Source organism: Elephantulus edwardii, unplaced genomic scaffold (genome assembly GCF_000299155.1).
Source record: "Elephantulus edwardii isolate Elephantulus edwardi_28Jun2011 unplaced genomic scaffold, EleEdw1.0 scaffold00066, whole genome shotgun sequence".
NCBI classification, from domain to species: domain Eukaryota; kingdom Metazoa; phylum Chordata; class Mammalia; order Macroscelidea; family Macroscelididae; genus Elephantulus; species Elephantulus edwardii.
In genome coordinates this window covers 6003526-6021473 of record NW_006399816.1, presented here as the reverse complement: position 1 = coordinate 6021473, position 17948 = coordinate 6003526, and the positions used below count along the sequence as shown (strand labels likewise).

At 40.1% G+C, this 17948-nt stretch overlaps 1 protein-coding gene and 1 pseudogene across 1 annotated transcript in view; both read right to left on the bottom strand.

Annotated features, from left to right (window-relative positions):
* Positions 1–875: 875 nt before the first annotated feature.
* SNUPN (snurportin 1) overlaps positions 876–17948 on the bottom strand; it is a 35446-nt gene continuing 18373 nt past the window's right edge. Inside the window, exons 3-8 of the mRNA XM_006888286.1 lie at positions 15435–15539; positions 14492–14588; positions 13263–13360; positions 7773–7850; positions 2687–2767; positions 876–1199 (exon numbers count right to left, since the gene is read on the bottom strand). Of these exons, the coding sequence (XP_006888348.1) occupies positions 876–1199; positions 2687–2767; positions 7773–7850; positions 13263–13360; positions 14492–14588; positions 15435–15539 (783 nt within the window). The remainder of the gene's footprint in view (positions 1200–2686; positions 2768–7772; positions 7851–13262; positions 13361–14491; positions 14589–15434; positions 15540–17948) is intronic.
* LOC102850305 lies at positions 5068–5601 on the bottom strand (annotated as a pseudogene).

Genomic DNA, 17948 nt, shown 5'->3' with positions numbered 1-17948 from the left:
TATTTGTTGTCTCAGAAACCAAAACCAAAACCAAACCTTGCAGTTGAGTCATTCCAGATCAGATCAACGAAAAGTAGAACTAAGCTATAGGTTTCAAAAGCTATCAGTCTTTACAGAAGACTGTGGCCACTTCATTCCCCATGAAGTAACTGATAGGTTTGAACCACCGACCTTCAGTTTGCCCCTAAGCACTTAACCACGGCACCACCTGTATTCTCAGAAGAGGGAACACATTCAAATACCAAGAACTGCAGTTCCTGGTAAGGCCTTTCAGAAAAATGACGGTTACCAAAAGCAGCAAATGGAAACTCAGCAGAATGCCTGCGTGCTAAAAACAGAGGGAAATGGGCCAACACTTCAAAAGTCATGGGTTAGGTGGGCTGGAGGCAGAAGTGGAGGCAATTTATGGCTGTCTAAAGCTTGAGAATCACAAACAACTTCTTTCTTAAGAATGATTTATATATATAATCACAGTAAGAGATACTCAGTTCAATTTATTTTTTTTTAATTTTTATTTATTTTTTTTATGTGTGTACCGTCAAATTGGATCTGACTGGTATAGGAGGCGATTGTTCCTCCTTCTTCAGCAGAGCATCTGGTGGGTTTGAACCGCGCACCTCTGGGACTGCAGTGCTGTTTCCTGCCACTGGGCCACCAGAGCTCGCCACTCAGTTCAATTTAAATACCACCCAATGTAGGAACCAACTCTCCAACTGTTTCAGTTGGAAAGTCAGATAAGAGAGAGGTAAGGTTGAAGTATCTTTGGAAAATCCATTCTAAAATGAAGTCAGTCACCTGTTGTAGTTAACAGTCCTGCTCCTTGGTTTCCTTCTACGATCAGACATTGTCCCTAACTCCCAAAGGAGTTGTTCTCTTTAGTTCTCCATTAGGGCCTCAGAGTGCTCCGGGCCATGGGGAGGGCTCTTCGACTTAGGCGTAGACAGGTGCTCCAACTCATAGCACCCACTCTTAGACACATTCTTCATGAGGTTTTCATTTTTTTCCTCCTTCTGGCTCCTTTTATACTCAATAATCTGCTGAAGCTGGCGCCCAGCGTATTCTGGCTTGGCAGTGAGTGGTCCAGCTGGCACAGCAACACCAAGAATATCTGACACCATGTACGGACGCAGCCAGCCCACCAAGGGCGTACTTCCTGGGCTGTAGTGAGTCTGCTTGTGGTAGAATAGAAGCCCATCCACCTATAAGAGGAGAAAGTTGGGATTACAATCACTTGTGGGGCCATGTGTTTCAGTGAGAATTCTATATACACCAGACCAGTTCTTGTGGCGTATGTACTCCTTTTTCTGGGTCTCTGTCAGAGGAAAGAGTTCTTCTTTCCCACACATGCAATTCTTCTAAATGAAAAGGAAAAAAAAATGGGCCTGGAAAACAAAATTTTAGAAAAAGAAAAAACAGTACTTTCCTGTTTACAGGGGACTTTAAAGCTCTTGTTTCACCCTCTCACCCAAAAGGAGGGTGTTTTGAGATGGGCTGCTGAGACTCAGAGAGTTTTGAGGGCCTCCCTTAAGACACACAGTGAGTGTGAAGCAGATCACAACTTGAACCCAGGTTTTTCTGTCCTCAGATTCTATATACTTTCTACCACTACAGATCTCTGTATTATGGATGTATTCTTTGCATGACACAAAGCAGGGGGGTTAGGCTAGATAGCTGAGCACAGGGAAAACAAGACTGAGAAACTCTGCTTCTCAAGTCATTTTTGGCTGCCTGAACCTCTCTCTAAATTGTTTGCAAGCTATGTTCTGGGAAGCTCAGTTTTTCTCAACGGGAAGACCTCCTACATCCCACATTTTCTTTTCTGTGATACATGACTCATCTCTAAAAAGCACTTATTGTCACTGGGGCACAAGGGTTATAAATAAATATGGTGTTCTTACCACCTTCTTAATTGAATCCCAGAAATGAATGCAACTTAGTCTTTGCCATTTCCTCATTTGGGAAGCCGTGATTCTTAGAAAAATTATGCCCAGTTCAAACAAGTAACTAAGAGTGATTAGGCAGAATTCTAAAAGGCAGGATCGGCAAAGTAAAAGTTGCTTATGAAGCTTAGGAAGAGCAACTGTAGGTTTGGAGGATGATAAAAAGCTTGTGTCAGAAGGACCATGGCTGAGGGGCATTTGGGGCTTGTGGCACTTTCAGTGCTAAAACTGGGAAAGTCCTAAGCACACGAGTTGGCTGTCCACTCCCATCCCATTGTTCAGCAAGCAGTGCCATCCCCAGGGACTGTTTATTCTTTGGATAAAGGAATGGTTAGGGGTTCACATTTCTGGCTCCTGTCAGATTTTACAACCAGTTGTGGCAGTCATAGAGCCTGGTACATAAAAAGAACATGACACTAGAAGTCGCTGCCCCTTTCTGGGCCTCAGTTTCTCTATCTGTAAAATGCAGGAATTGAGTGATCTGTTTAAGAGGCCCTTTCCTGCTTTGGTATTCTGACTTATTCCAAACCAGTAGGAACACAGCTGGTGCAGAGAGACAGGGTGACAGACCTACCAGGTACAGCTGAAGGACAGTGAGCACATCCTTTCCCAAGAATCAGCTCCCGGCCCTTGTCAAATGCTTCTACAAAGCAGTCAGGGTATCTATCACAAGACTCCATGTAACTAAGTCTCCCATTATCCTACAGTTATCCACATCCAATCAATAAAGACAATGGTTTCATTACCTCAAAAGGAAAATCCATCGACAACACTTTACATAGGCTCTCAGGGGTACATGGGAAATTCTTGAGTCCCACAAATTTAAACTGGAATGTAAATGAGAACAAAATCATTAGTACATGTTACTAACGTTTCTACCCAGTAAAGATTTTTTAAAAAGTTTTATTTTTTTTTAAATTTTATTCTTTTTTGTGTGTACCATCAAATTGGCTCTGACTGGTACAGGAGGAGATTGCCCCTCATTCTCCAGCACAGAATCTGGTGGATTTGAACTGCATACCTATGGGATTTCAGTGAAGCTTCTTCCACTAAGTCAAGAGAGCTCCTTTTCTACCCAGTAAAGATTTTTATTGAACAAGTTTTCAATCTGATGCTGCCTTATCTCTGTCTTCTACTTACTTTCTGAAGTACTGGGTACATAATTCTCAATCTGGCTTAATATATGATCTTTTTTAAAAAAAATAAACTAATTTTTGGTTTTGATGAGGGTATGTTATGGCTAGGAAGTGCTATTGAGTCAGAACTGACTCATTGCTGACCATCCAATGTGTTTTGAGAGGCAGTAAGTTACACAGGAGGAATCTACCTATCTTTTTCTTGGAGGGGAGCTTGTGGATTTGAACTCTGTGCCTTTGAGTTGGCAGCACAAGTCCTTACCACTAGAGACCACCAGAGCTCCCTGAAGAAAATAAAAACAGTCAATATATGTAGTCACAATTCCATTTCCTTCTCCTTATATGTAAACTTTAAAATTGATGTTATCTAGGCCCAATCCCACAGATGAACTTGTCATAGGTGAACCTCAGGTATCTATTTTTAAGCTCTCTGATTTTCCCAGAGTCCTGGTGGTACAATCATTAAGTGCTCAGCTGCTAACAGAAGGGTCAAAGGCTTACACCTGGTAGCAGTGCTACTATGTCCTCCAACAGTAATGATGAATTGAAGTGACACACAATTTAACATACAGTCTGGACTGAGAAGCAATGTACTATTTTTTTTTTATTTTTTTTTCTTTAATTTTTATTGTATTATTTTTACGTGTACCGTCAAATCAGATCTGACTGGTACAGGAGGAGGTTGTCCCCTCCTTCTCCAGCAGAGCATCTGGTGGATTTGAACCACGTACTTCTGGGATTGCAGTGCAGCAATGTACTATTATTATGAGGAGAAATTTATGTTATTCTCCAGGTCTGTGATAGCTACCCCTAAGAAAGTGTTAGTGAAGCCTTTCCATACCAGCAATGATTTTTAGACATATACAGTACAAAAAAATGATAAGGGCCATAAACTCTAGAGTCAGAATCCTTGAATTTGACACTCAACTCCACCAATCATTTACTCTCCACATGACTTTTCCCCACCTATGAAATAGGATTTGAGAAGGTTGTTAAGCAGATTCAACGAGATAATATTGGGTACTATATTATAATTGTACCCAATTATGAACACTTTAGAGAAAGTAGCTTCTCATGTTCTTCTTCTTTAGTTCACATGTACATTTAGTGCCTAATTGATAACATCACCATAAGTACTGACTCCATTTATTCTCTAGGAATTTATTGTTCAGTTGATTTCAGAAAATTTGTATGAATTCCAAGAAAATATCAATCTACTTGGTTTATCCAATGAAATGCCCTGAAAATAGATGTCACATATTTACATTATTGAGCAGATAAGACACCTGGGTTATCATTCTACCCAGTGAGACCTTAGTAAGGAAGTTCCTCCGGAGGTTATATTCTCATTTGTAAAATGAGAAGACAAGATGAGGTTATGCCCAGTTAATATACAAAAGCCATGGATCTCAAAGTGTGGTCCACCCACCTATAGCACCAGCATCATCAGGGAATAAGTTAGAAATGCAAATTTTCAGATTAAATTACAAACTCTATATGGCAAAGCCCAGGAACCTATGTTTTAACAATCTTCTACGTGATGCTTATGCATGTTGAAGTTGGAGAACTACTGTGCTAAAATTATAAATAGCATTATTGTTTAAAAAAAAATTCATTTTGTAGGGGGGGAGGGGTGGGCAGTGAGAAAAGTTCAACAGTGAATGAATGGAAATCCAAAGTCTCTGTAAATTTTCATTTAAATTAATAATTTTAAAAATTCATTTTGTTGTTGAGACTATACACAGTGAAATACACAATTCAACAGCTTCTACAAGTACCACAGAGTGACACTGAGTACACTGTTCTTGTGTACTGATCTCATCCTCCTCTTTTGAGTCTTTCTGCTTCAATTAACATAAATTCACTGGCCCCCAAGATTAGGTTCCCAGTTAATATTTTGAGTTGCTGTTATCAATTTGATACCATACATGTAGTTCTTAAGAGAGTATGGTTTTTTTTGGTATGAACAGTAAGATTTATTGAGCTGTATCTTAGTACAGACGCTGGGGCTTGCCCATGGTGCTCTTGATATACAAAGCCCGAACATTCTGCCAATTCTTCTTTAGCAAAGAAACCAGAAAGTTGACAGCCAGGTGGATGTTGTAAACAAGTTCATCATCAGTCATCTTCACATGGCCAAAAGCCACTGCCAGACACAGGACCTTTTTCATCTGGAATTTGATGGTGGACTTCACCTCGTCTACTTTTGCCACCATGTTCTCATTGTGGGTCAGCAGAGAAGGGAACTTGTCAGCCTTACTCAGCCCTGGACCTAGGATTCTTGGGATCTGCTTGATCAAGGATTCAGAGGCCAAAAAGGCATCATACTTCTTGGCCAGCTTTTTGACCAGTTTTCTTATTCTTGTTGAGTTTTTTCAGCGCTTCGATGTCCACGTGGGGGATATCCACAGCCTTGGCTTCATCACAGTGCTGCTGATCCCCAAGAACACACACAGAGAACTTGGGGTGTGGGGTGGACTTAAGCCTGACGGTCCCAGAGAAACGCTTGTCCTTTTGAGGGTCATAGTTCTTCAAACTGATCTGCAGCTCCACAGTCCCCAAAAACTTTCTGCGTTTGCGCTGGTTCCCGTGCAGGACTTCCCGCACTACCTCGTAGAGGGTGTCGCGAGAGACTTAGCTGCTCTTGGTTGCTAGCGCCGCAATAACTGGAAAAGCAAGAGAGTATGTCAAAGCAGACATTTTTGTTTTTAACTGGTTAGGTTAAACTACTCATCAGTTTTAAGAAAACTTCAGGGTATATTTTTGGTTTAAGGTTTAAAGATTATCTTAAGACAATAGTTTCAGGGGCTCATCTGATTTTAATGGCTCTAAGAACTCTCCAGAAGTCTGGAGTTCATGAGAATTTGAAATTCTGTTCTGTATTTTCCCCCTTTTAGCCAGGATTCTTCTATGGAATCTAGGATCAAGATGTCCAGTAAATAGATAGACCACACTTTGAGAACCACTGCCTTGTATATGAACCTCAGTCCCAAAATGTCACCAGGAACCATTTGATTCTTTATATCTCATGACAAAAACAGCAGTTGTTCTGGAAGAAATTAGCCTTCTATTCCAGATTCTCCTTCTTCCTCTGTTGTTTCTAGGTGAAAGACCAAATACTGTGCCCTGGATGGCTACTTGCAAGCTTTTATGACCCCAGCCCTCCACAACAACACACTAGGAAGCAGAAAAGAAGCAAGCATTAAACATGTTACTAAACCAATTAACAGATGTCCCGTGAAAACATGATCCTAGATCTCTAAACCAAGAAATCAAATCCCTAGATGTTTTCTGTTGTACGTAAGCAGCCTAAGTAGTTATTCTTTCTTTTGCCATTATAGCATGTGTGTATATATATTGTATGTTGTTGTTGATTGCCATCGAGACAAGCATGACTCATAGCGACACTATGAACAAAAGAACTGAAGTTTTCTATATCTTTTCTCAAAGTTCATAGAGTTTTCAGAGGTATGTTGTTTAGGAAGTGGATGCCACTCCTGCTTCAAAATAAAAGATACAACTTTTGCAAATTAAACTTACTTATTGTCAGCAATTATCCCACAGCAATTGGCTATGGAATCCTTAATTTGACATTCCCATCATAGTTAACTTCCACTCATTTCCTCCTTTATACCCTCTTGTTGTGTGTTTTTTTTGTTTGTTTTTGTTTTTTAGGTGCCATTGAGTAGAGTACATAGCAACCATATGAATGACAGATCTGAACTCTGTCCAATTTTGTACCATCCTTATCATTTCTGATATATTTGAAACCACTGGAGCAGTCACTGTCAATAAACTTTGCTTTCTATACCTTTGGCTTTTCTTGTATCTTTATATAAGTGAAATCATGCAAAATTTTGTCTTTTTTATGGTTGACTTATTTTACTCAGCATGTTTTCCAGCTCCAGTCATATTCCAAACAGCATTATTAATAGCTGTTGTTGTGTGTCCTCAAGTCAGAATTGACTCATAGCTGACCTTCCAGTAGGTTTTCAGAGGCTGTAAATTGCATAGGAGGAATATGCTTATCCTTCTCCTGTAGAGTAGCCTTGGATTTGAACCATGTGTGCCTTCAGGATTACAGCAAAAATTCTTACCAGTAAGCCACAGAAGCAAGTAATTTTTAATTAATCACTAAATGTACTGCCAACCCAAAGGTGGCACCTCTCTGCAGTTAAGAGTCCACCAATGGCTCTGCAGGAGAAAGATGGGCAATCTTCTCTTGTGTAATTTACAGACTCTGGAAATCTGCTTGAGGGTCAACGATAGTTGGCTCTAACTCAGTAACACTGAGTTTGAAATTTATTTATTTATTGGCATTTGGCTTTTTTTAACGTTTTTATGATAAGCATTGAACAGATATTCTATCATCTATTTCTCATATAATCCTATGAAAGAAGTATTAACTCCATTTTATAGATGAATAAACTAAGGCTATCTACCTACTACTCTTCACAACCTGAGGTGGAATGCAGCTCTGGATGACTGATGGTCATGCTCTTTCCAGGATGCTGCCTCAAAAACCAAAATATAAAAAAAAACCCACACCTCAAAAACAAAGTATCAAAAGAAATACCTCGCCCATATATATACATATGGTATTATATAGTAGACACTGTAACAATTATTCTTAGATAATAGACCAACCCAAATCAACTCCCATAAAGAACTTTATGATCCTAACTTTAAATCTTACCGGATTCAGCTTGGTTTTCTCTCCCAGACCTTTTTCTTCTGGTAATTTTGAATGCATCCAGTAGAATCGGAAATCCGTCTGCCAGAGAGAAAGGAAGAAAATGAAATACTGCTCCTCTCAAATTCTAATATAAAGACACTCCATTTTAAGTAGCTACTGGATTTATGTCTGCATTTGTATCTGGCTATTTCTGCAGGCTGATGGTTAGTGGGAATCGGTTTTTATGCTGGCTGGTGGATTCTCACTCCTTGATGAGGGTTACAAAATGAATGGTGAAGGTTCTTTTGGCTTTATTTTCATCCCAAGTGGGGGTCAGAGGACTGGACTTGCCAGATGGCTTGGAGATCTCTGGTTCACAGTCCACCAGCATTTGGGTGTGTTGGAATTTAAAAATGCAGTAGGGCTCAAGGGCCAAATGGTAACTGATTTTTGCTATGATGATAAACAACCGTGCCATAGGTTATATCAAACACCATAACTGGCTATCCATCATGGGCAGTGTTTGGTGGAGCTCTCACAATGATTCAGGTTTGAAAGCAGGAGTGGCATCCACTTTCTAAATCACATGGTTCTGGAAACTTTACGGGCCCTTTTAAATGTCGGTTGGGCTGACGGTCTATTGCTATTGCTACTGTCATTCATTTTGGACAAACAGCACTCTTCTGTCAATTTGCTGTACTAAAGTAATCCGGGTTTGCTGTGAAGCTGAACCTTGTGTCATTGGGGTTCAAATGCCATAACGCCTGCCCATGGTGGACACTGTTTGGTGGAGCTCCTAGTTTTAAGACAAGTTTGGAAGCAGGAGTGGCATCCAATTCCTGAATCTCATGCCTCTGTAAGCTCTAGGAAACTGGAGAAATGACAATGGTTATTGACAGGCCTTTTGATCACAGGGTCACTATGAATTGTCCTCAACTCAACAGCAATGAACAACAACTGGATTTAAATAGCTAAATACTTCTGTGAGAATACCAGAATATCTATTTGTGTTTTATTGACGTTGTGTGGTGGTAGTCTTAAAAGTTGGCTTTTTTTAGCCATTACATTTAGCCCTTCTGGTCTCCAGCTACCTTTACTACAGGCACATGGTCTTGCAAATAATCAACAGCTATGGGACTAGGGTAAGAGAAAGAGTGCTTCCCACACTGAGCAGAAAGACTTGGGGTGAGCCAAGACTTGAGGGAAACTAGAGCAAGGCCCTGGTGAAAGCGATACACTGGTGGCAAAACCCTGGTGATGGTGGTGGAGAGACTGTGGCATTCTATGTGGACAAACTGTGGCAAGGTATAAGCAAAGGAGCCCTGAGATAAAGGCCAAAGTTAAAGGTTTTTGCTGTTCTTGCTGAATGCTTAAAGGAAAAGCTGACTTACAACTACTCTGAGACAAACCTTGTTGGATGATTTGGATTTAACTGCTGAACTGAAACCAGAGCCTGGACTAACTGAGGAATTATACCTTGGAACTTGGGCTAAAAGTTGGATTTGTATTGGGCCTTCTTTTCCTCCTCTACTCTCCAACTTAACTTCCTTAAAAACCCCATTCTCATTCATTGAAATTAATTAAAAAATTAAAAAGAAAAAAAAAAGGAAAGAAAAAAAGAAACCTCACCCATTCTCAGTACCATGACAGTGAGTCTTTGAGTCAACAACAAATAAATTTCTTGCTGCAGGTGGGGCTTTTATTCCCTCTGGCCCTTTCAGAGAGACGCTCATGGCCCTATGTCTTATGTCCCATTTTCTACTCTTTTGTCACTACGCAAAAGCATTTGACTGTGTGGGTCCCAATAAACTATGGCTAACACTGAGAAGAATGGGAATTCTAGAACACTTGATTGTACTTATATGAAACCTATACCTAGACCAAGAAGCTGTTGTCTGAACAGAGCAAGGACCACCACATGGCTTAAAATGAAGAAAGGCATGTGTCAAGGCTGTATCCTTTCTCCATGTCTGTTCAATCTATAAGGTGAACAAATAATTTGTGAAGCTGGACTTTATAAAGAAGACTGAGGTATTGGGATCAGAGGAAGATTCATCAACCACCTGCATTATGCAGCTGATATAATCTTGTTTGTTAAAAGTGAGGAGGACTTGAAACACTTGTTCAAAAAGAGCAAAGACTACAGCCTTCAATATGGATTTCATCTTAACATCAAGAAAACAAAAATTTTCACCACTGGGCCAATAAGCAATATCATGATAGATGGAAAAAATACTGATGTTGTCAATGTTTATCTTATTTGGATCCACAATCAGTATCATCAGTACCAGCAGTCAAGAAATTAAAAGATGTATTGTACGGGTAAAGTCTGCTGCGAAGGACCTCTCCAAAGGACTAAAGAACAATCATGTCAGCTTAAAGACTAAGGTGTACTTATTTCAAGCCATCATTTTTCTTATCATGTGCTATGCAACTGAGAGATGGACAATGCGTAAGCATCACAGAAGAAGGACTTATGCCTTTGAGCTGTGGAGAAGAGTACTGAGTGTCCCATAGACTAACAAAACAATAAACATATATATCTTGGAGTAAGTGCAGCTAGAGTGCTCCCTGGAGGCAAGGATGGTAAAGCTTCATCTCCCATACTTTGGGCATGCTGTTAGGAGAGGTTATTCCTTGGAAAGGGATACCATGCCTGGAAAGACGGAAGATCAGTGAGACAGAGAGGAAGATTCTCAACCAGATGACTGACACAGCGTCTACAGTAATGGGATCAAGGATATCAGAGATGATAAGGATGGCACAAAATAAGGCAGGGTTCAGATCTATTGTTCATAGAGGCACTATGAGTCACACTTGACTTGATAGTACCTAACAACAAACAAATCCTTTAGTAAAATGAGTTGGTGGCACAGAGGTTAAAATACTTGACTGCTAACCTCAAGATTCAAACCCACTAGCTGCTCAAAGGGAGAAAAATGAGTCAGCCTGCTTCCATAAAGATTTATAACCTTGGAAACCCTGTGCGGCAGTTCGGTCCTATAGTGTCACTATGAATCATAATCATACTTAAAGGCAGTAATTTGGTGGGTTTTAAGCATTTCTGTTACTATTGTCATTTACCTTAAAAAACTGTCAAAAAAACCCCCACAAAAACCCAACAGTCATAAGGGCAGGAAGATGTTTAGAAGCCCTGAAGAATTTTCTTGTTAAAAATTGTTGGATTACTGGTAGCAGTAACTCAAAAACCTCATGCCATTGAGTTGGTTCTGACTCGTAGTGGCCCTTCACTGCATTTCTGAAGCTGTAATTCACAAGAGGAAGGGATTGCTCATCCTTCCCTGAGGAGCAGGGAAGATCAAGCCTTTGAGTTAGCAGCACAACTTGTTACAGACTACAGCAATGGAACTTCCTGATAGTAGTAAAGCCAACATTTATTACTGTGTGCCAGCCTCCCCACTAGGGGCTTTACACACAAAATCTTCTTAATCCTAAACTACCCTCAAAAGGATTACACAATCATTATTCTCATTTTACAGGTGAGGACTCTGAGTCTTAGAGACGTTAAGTCAGTTGAAGTGGGCACATAAGTTACTGTGGGGCTAGGACTCTCTAATACATTGTGTTGACCATTTTCTTTAAACCATCGGGATTAGAAATTACTACTCTATAGTTTTAACTTCTCATAAATTACTTTAGTCTCTGAGTTTATTTTAGGTCTTTTCTATCCTTTAAATTATTTTACCTTTTAAAACATTTTATACATACAATCGTCATAGGATAAAAATACAAATTACTTTAGTTACCAAATAGAGTTATAACATATCTTTCATAAGAATGAGAAGAAAATACGATTTAGTAGTGTTGAATTTATGAGTCCTGGGTTTTAGCCTTAGCTTTGCACTTGAATATTTAATCACTGTGACCCTTAGCTTCCATATTTACCTGTAGAAAATAGGAGTATTTAGCTATCAAGTTGTTTTAAGGGATATAATTAGATAATAATCACAAAGTGCTTAGTAATGCAAATCTTGGCTGTTATTATTTGAACAAACTGTACCTGACAATTCCTAAGTACCACTACCTGATTTGGAAATCCAGCTTGGGGTGATAGCTATGTAAAGTTGCTTATGGTGATAACCCATAATTCATACACTTTAGCTTTTATCAGAATCACCTGGAGGTTTGTTAAACAATAGGCCCCAGCCCCAGTTTTTGTTGTGTTTTTTTTTTTTTTTTTGGTGTTTTTTTTTAAAAGCTGTAGTTCTTTTTATTGTTATTGTCAATCAGCTAAGACTGACAGAGAAGATTGCCCCTCTTCATGTGGAGCATCTGGTGGGATCAAAACACCTGCCTTTGGGATTGAAGCACAACTTCTTGCCACTAGGCCACCAGAGCTCCAGGCCCGCAGTTTTTGACTTGGTAGATCTGGGAATTTCTAATCGTTCTCTGATTCCTGGTCTCTTTTTGTGTACCATCAAGTCAGAACTGGCCCACAGCTGACCTGGATTCCTGGTCTAGGCACCATATATTTAAGAATCACAGTGATAAAAGTGCAAAAGGCAACATCAAACCCCCTGATAAAGGGAGTACCAAGCTCTCTAACTAATAAACATCTATCTAAGAAACAAGACCGAGACAGTGATGGTGGGAGTACAGCTAACAGGGACAGTGGTTTGTGGCGCTGACCCTGTCTCTTCTTGACAAATCCCACTGTCACTTTTAAGAATCACCAGGGTGGGGGGGAAGGGACGTGGGAATTGTATACTAATGAAGGAATTTTTTTTTCTCTTCGGAGGGGGAAGCGAGCTGGTGGGGAGGGGTGGGCAGGGAGAAAAGTGCAGCAATGAATGAATGGAAATCCAAAACCTCTGTAAATGTCTATTAAAATTAATAATAATAATAATAATAATAATAATAATAATAATAATAATAATAAAGAATCACCAATAGGAAAATAAAACTATGAGATACGGTGAAACTTGTGAGTAGAACACTAGGCACTCTCCTCACCTGGGAAGTTTCCTTCCAGAGCTGGCCCCTCAGAGACTTGAGACTTTATGTCCTACTCAGGAGGCCTTGCCATCACCTTCAGGATCAGAATTTGATTGGTGAAGGAGTGGATGGTAAAGGAATCTATGAGATGGTGCCTCTTACTCCACCTTCTCTTCCTCGTGCCCAACTGTACAAGGTGATATCCTCCCTCTCTATCTACCACACCTTCCTGCCGCCAATCTTCCCTCATTCAGGAGCAAGGTGAGGGCAACTGCAGCTGCTACAAAGTCCCAGTCGGCCCCTCTGCCCTGTTTCTCTCTGCTCTCTTCAAGAATTAAAAAAAAAAAGAAAAAAAAGAATTGCTATATTTCCCTAAGCCCTTTCTCATATTTTTAAAAAAAGCTAATTTAAACACACTTAAAGATTAAGATGCAAAGAGCATTAGATAATGTTCTTGATATACCACATCCTGTACACACTAAGAAACTGGTCACGTACTAAACCCACAGGCTGAGTTGCTTCCCCAGGAGAGAAGAGTGGAGTACTAATACTTACTTGGCAGTCATAAAAAGGGTGTCCCCGCCAGCACATCACATCCAGAATATAGTAGGTCTGGTTTACTTCACTGTAAATGCAGTCCAGAATGGTGTAGTCTAGAGACATAGAGCAGAAAGTCAGTACAAGATGCCCTTCCCATAAGGGTTCCCTCTGCCACCATCCAGGCAGCCCCACCTCCCAGTGCAACAATTCCAGTGCTTGCAGGAATGCCTGAGGACTTATTCGGGGACAGTTCTCTCTTTCTGATGACCTGGTACGTACAGCTTATGCACAAGAAAGATCAACATAATGCTTCAGCCAAGTCAAATTCTGAACTCTTATAATTTATTCACCTTAGAGCTCGAGTTTGAAAGCAATTAATCTTTAGTTTTCATTTACCACAACTACTTCTGCATTCCTATTATAGACATGTCTTGTGGGGAACATTTAACTATAAATAATCCCTGCCTGTAAGATAGTGACAATCCAGTTACAGAGATAACTGGATAAAGATGGTCATCTTTTCTCTGTAACTGGATTACCAGAACAGAGGACAAATCAAGATCTGAACTGTACAGTACATACTAAGAGCAACAGAGGTTTCAGAAAGAGAAGGCTGACTAAGAAAATGCTTCATGGAAGAGTTGGTTTATGAAGAGAGCCTTCTGGGGTCAACATCAACTAAAGACTATTTCAGGGGAAACTGAAGATCATGTGGCGGCAGGAAGGCAAGCAACTGAACACAGCTTGGAGGGGTACTGAAAGCAGGGGAAAGAAGTGAGGAGAGGTGAGTCATAGGTCAACTTGTGATGGGGTCGAAAAGGCAAGAGATGGTTCAGCACATGGGTTGTCTGAGCAAAAAGGGAAGATTTCAGGTGGAGGCCAAGCTGTGCCACCTCCTCATCTATTGACTGTTGGCAAATTATTCCAAATTCCATGACCTTCTCCTCCTCAGCTGTGTTCAGGTAGGAGGAAGCAGCTAAGGTGAGGACAATGGTGAAAAAGAAAAAAAGGGAATTTGGCAGAGAAGGCCCAGTGACAGCTTGCTGTATCATCATTACACCTGGCATTCTCTGATGGGCCTTTCCCCAAGGAATGGCATCTGTCACCTTGCAACTTTAAGTCCACAGGAAAGGAATGTGACCTTATTTCAGGAATTCATTCTCAAAGTGGGTCTTTAAACAACTCAACAACACATAACTTACTATTTCAACAATTAAAATAAATGTAGTAAGGAGGTATTTTACCTTTTCCTGTTGTTGAGCTTCGCTTGTTGCCTCCTGGCAGAAGGGAGGGAAATCTGTTGACACGGTAGCCACTCTTGGTATAGGCACTGGTAGAACCCTGTGTGGGGAAAGCCATCATTCCCATTAGGCACCTAACTCTCCCAACACTCCTGCTCTCTCATTCTGCAATGTCACCTCCCAAACATAGCTCTCAGGAAATCATTTCCTGTAGGAAAGATGAGTTTCTTCCTGTTGTTGTTTTTTTTGAAGTTTTTTATTATTACTTGAGTGAAGGTTTACAGAGCAGCTTGGTCTCTTTCCCATTGCCACAGACTCAAAACCCACTCAAAGCTGACCCTCCATTAGTTTTCCAAGGCTGTAAATCACATAGGAAGAGACTAACCACTTTATCTTGCAGAACCGCTGGTGGATTTGAACCACAAGTTGCAAGACCTTTGAGTTAAAGGTGCAACTCCCTATGGCTTATGCTACACTAGAGCACCCTATTTATACATTTTTTGGTATTATGACATAATTACAATTCCCACTTTGTATCATCACTCTTCCCACCATCACTCTGTGGTTCTTATTTCCATTCATCCCTCCATCCTCCAGTGTGGTACTGTTCATGTGAGTTGTGACTCTTAAAGATGAAATTCAAAAGGCAGCTAAGGGCCACCGTCTCAGCGGTTCCACCAGTCTCTGTCAGACCAGTAAACCTGGCCATTGCTGTGATTTCAAGTTTGTTTTACATTATCTCACACTCTTCTCAGGGCTTTTTTTTTGTGATCCCTTGCAGGAAAGAGTTTCATGCCCACTCCAGGCAAAGCTGCTGTGGCAGATAGCAATATGGAGTGCTAAGCACCCACACCCCACTCTGACACACACGTACACACTCCTTATCCATGCACTGAACCCCAAAGTCACACCCTGGGTGAGGCAATGCACAGACCAGACCACTTACCCTGGAGGCCACAATCAGAGCTCTCTTTCCAACGGGGCACACAACCACAATCCATTCCTGTCCCAAATCTGAAGGGACATCAATTAACCATTCCGAAAGCATCAACTGGAAACATAAGAAAAAGGCATTAAAACATTAGCAGGGGTGTGTTGCTCATATGTCTGCAATGACAAAGTATTCACCTCCTATAGATGTGCTAGTAATTCACAGAGTAAGGGGAGAAAAGGCTGACAGTGGGAGATCTTCACCCCACTTGCTCATTTTCTGCTATAGGGATGGAGGTCATTGTGAACTTTAATTTCACTCCTCACCTTTATGATCCTTATCCATATCTATCTTTACAAATTCCTTTCTTGTACTGTAGTGATGGACCCTCTTCCTTTCCTTCCCTCATCCATGCACCTACTATTGTTATTATGTTCCAGGAACTGACATGAATAAGGTCTCTAGCCTTGAGATGCTCTGATACAAGATCATTTCCCAACCCAGCATTCCAAATATCATCCTATAGGTTGTTGTTGTTATCTGCCGTCAAGGCGCCTGCAAGTCATAGCGATCCTATGTACAACAGCCCCTAAACCCTGCTCTATCCTGTGCCAATCTCACTGTCTCCAACACACCCACCCTCATTACCTCAGTCACTGAATCAATCCACCTCATAGAGGGTCTTCCTTTCCTATGCTGTTCTTCCACCCTCAAAAGCATGATGTCCTTCTCCAGGGACGGGTTCCTCCTTACAACATGTCCAAAGTATGTCAGACGAAGCTTCAGAATACTTATCTCCAAGGAGCAGCCTGGTTTAACCCTCTCCAGGATGAACCTGTTTGTTTTCTTAGCAGTCCATGGTATATTCAATATTCTTCTCCAACACCACAGCTCAAAGGCATCAACTCTCCTTCTATCCTCCCTAGTCATTGTCCAGTCTCTGATGTATAGCAAGTGACTGCAAAGACCATGGCCTGTATCAGGTGCATCTTAGTCTCCAGATGTGTGAAACCCAATGTATATGAATGAAACGATATGAATTTTGTATGCAAAACAATATAAAACTTTTAAAAGTTTTTGTTTTTTAAGATTGGCTAGCAAGACTTTTTTATACTATAGGATATTAGGAAATTTGCCTTTTCAAAAAAAACAGTGCTGTGGTGAAACATATTTGAGAAAACTAACTCTTCCACTCAAGGTTCGTCCACTCTATATGATTCTGTCCCATCAACTAATCTCTCTCACTTAATCTTTTTTTTTCCTCTCTCTCTTCATATTCCTTTCCCTAAGCCCCAAAAGTCTTGCTCTCCAATCTTAAAATTAACAAAATAAAAAACTTTTAAAAATTTTATATTGGTTTGCATACAAAATTTGTATATTTTCATTCAAACATTGGGTTTCACACATTCCTTAATTCACATTGTGTTTCATGTGATCATTCCCATACATTGCATTTTATAAAACCAATCACCACTGGTCAATGTACACTCTCACCCTGTCCTTTCAGCTTCATACTGGATCTTTCCTAATTCCTTCACCCACTTCCTCCACCCACCAAACTCTGTGATCCTGTGATTTCTCTCCTCTCCTCTGCCACCCCTTCTCACTAGTTATCCTTCTATTTTTATAATAATGGTCTTATGCAGTAATTGTCCTTATGAACCTGGGTTAGTTCACTTAGCATAATGGTCTTTATTTAGTCTCTCGCATGCTATATAGTGGTTTTTGTTTTGGGGGGTGGTTTTGATAGTTAAAGACAGAGAAAGTTTATTAAGACTTCCTTTATAAAGGAACTTTAGAAAGAGGAAAGTTTACAAAGGAAAGCTCATTAACGAAGAGAGAACTCTTACATGATGAGAGTGGTCTACCTTACTAGAGGTGGGAATAGATGCTTTCCTCTTCTGGGGCCTTAAATTATATATAGGATTTGGTACTTTTTGGTTCCACTTGAATACTAGCACCTTGTGCCTACAGGATTGTTGTTTTTTTAAATCACTGCTCCTGAGTGCTTTATAGTATTCCTTAGTGTGATATACCACAATTTCTCAAACCATTCGTTTGTTGTTGGACATTTGAGCTGTTGCCATTTTCTTGCTATTGTGAATGATGCTGTTATGAACACTGGTGTAATAGCAGTATAAGAAAAATCTATATAGAGCAGCTTATTTCTGTACCAAGTTTGTTTAAAATTTTAAAAAATAGTAATACATTACAGATATACTTTAGAATTATTGTGCACCTATGCATCTGACTCATTCTTCTCCCTCATATAAAATTTCTGTGAAATAAAAAATAAAATTTTCTAAAAAACAAAAGACAAATATCCGTTTGTGTCTCAGTTCTATCTTCCTTGGGGTACATTCCTAGAAATTAAATAGCTGGGTCATGGAATTTCTACGTTCAACTTTTTGAGGAAATGCCAAATTACCTTCCAGAGTGGTTTTACCACAAAAATAAAAATTTTTGTAACTGGGCTCTATGAGGAGAATTGTGGCATCAGGATTGGTGGAAGATCTATTAACAATCTGC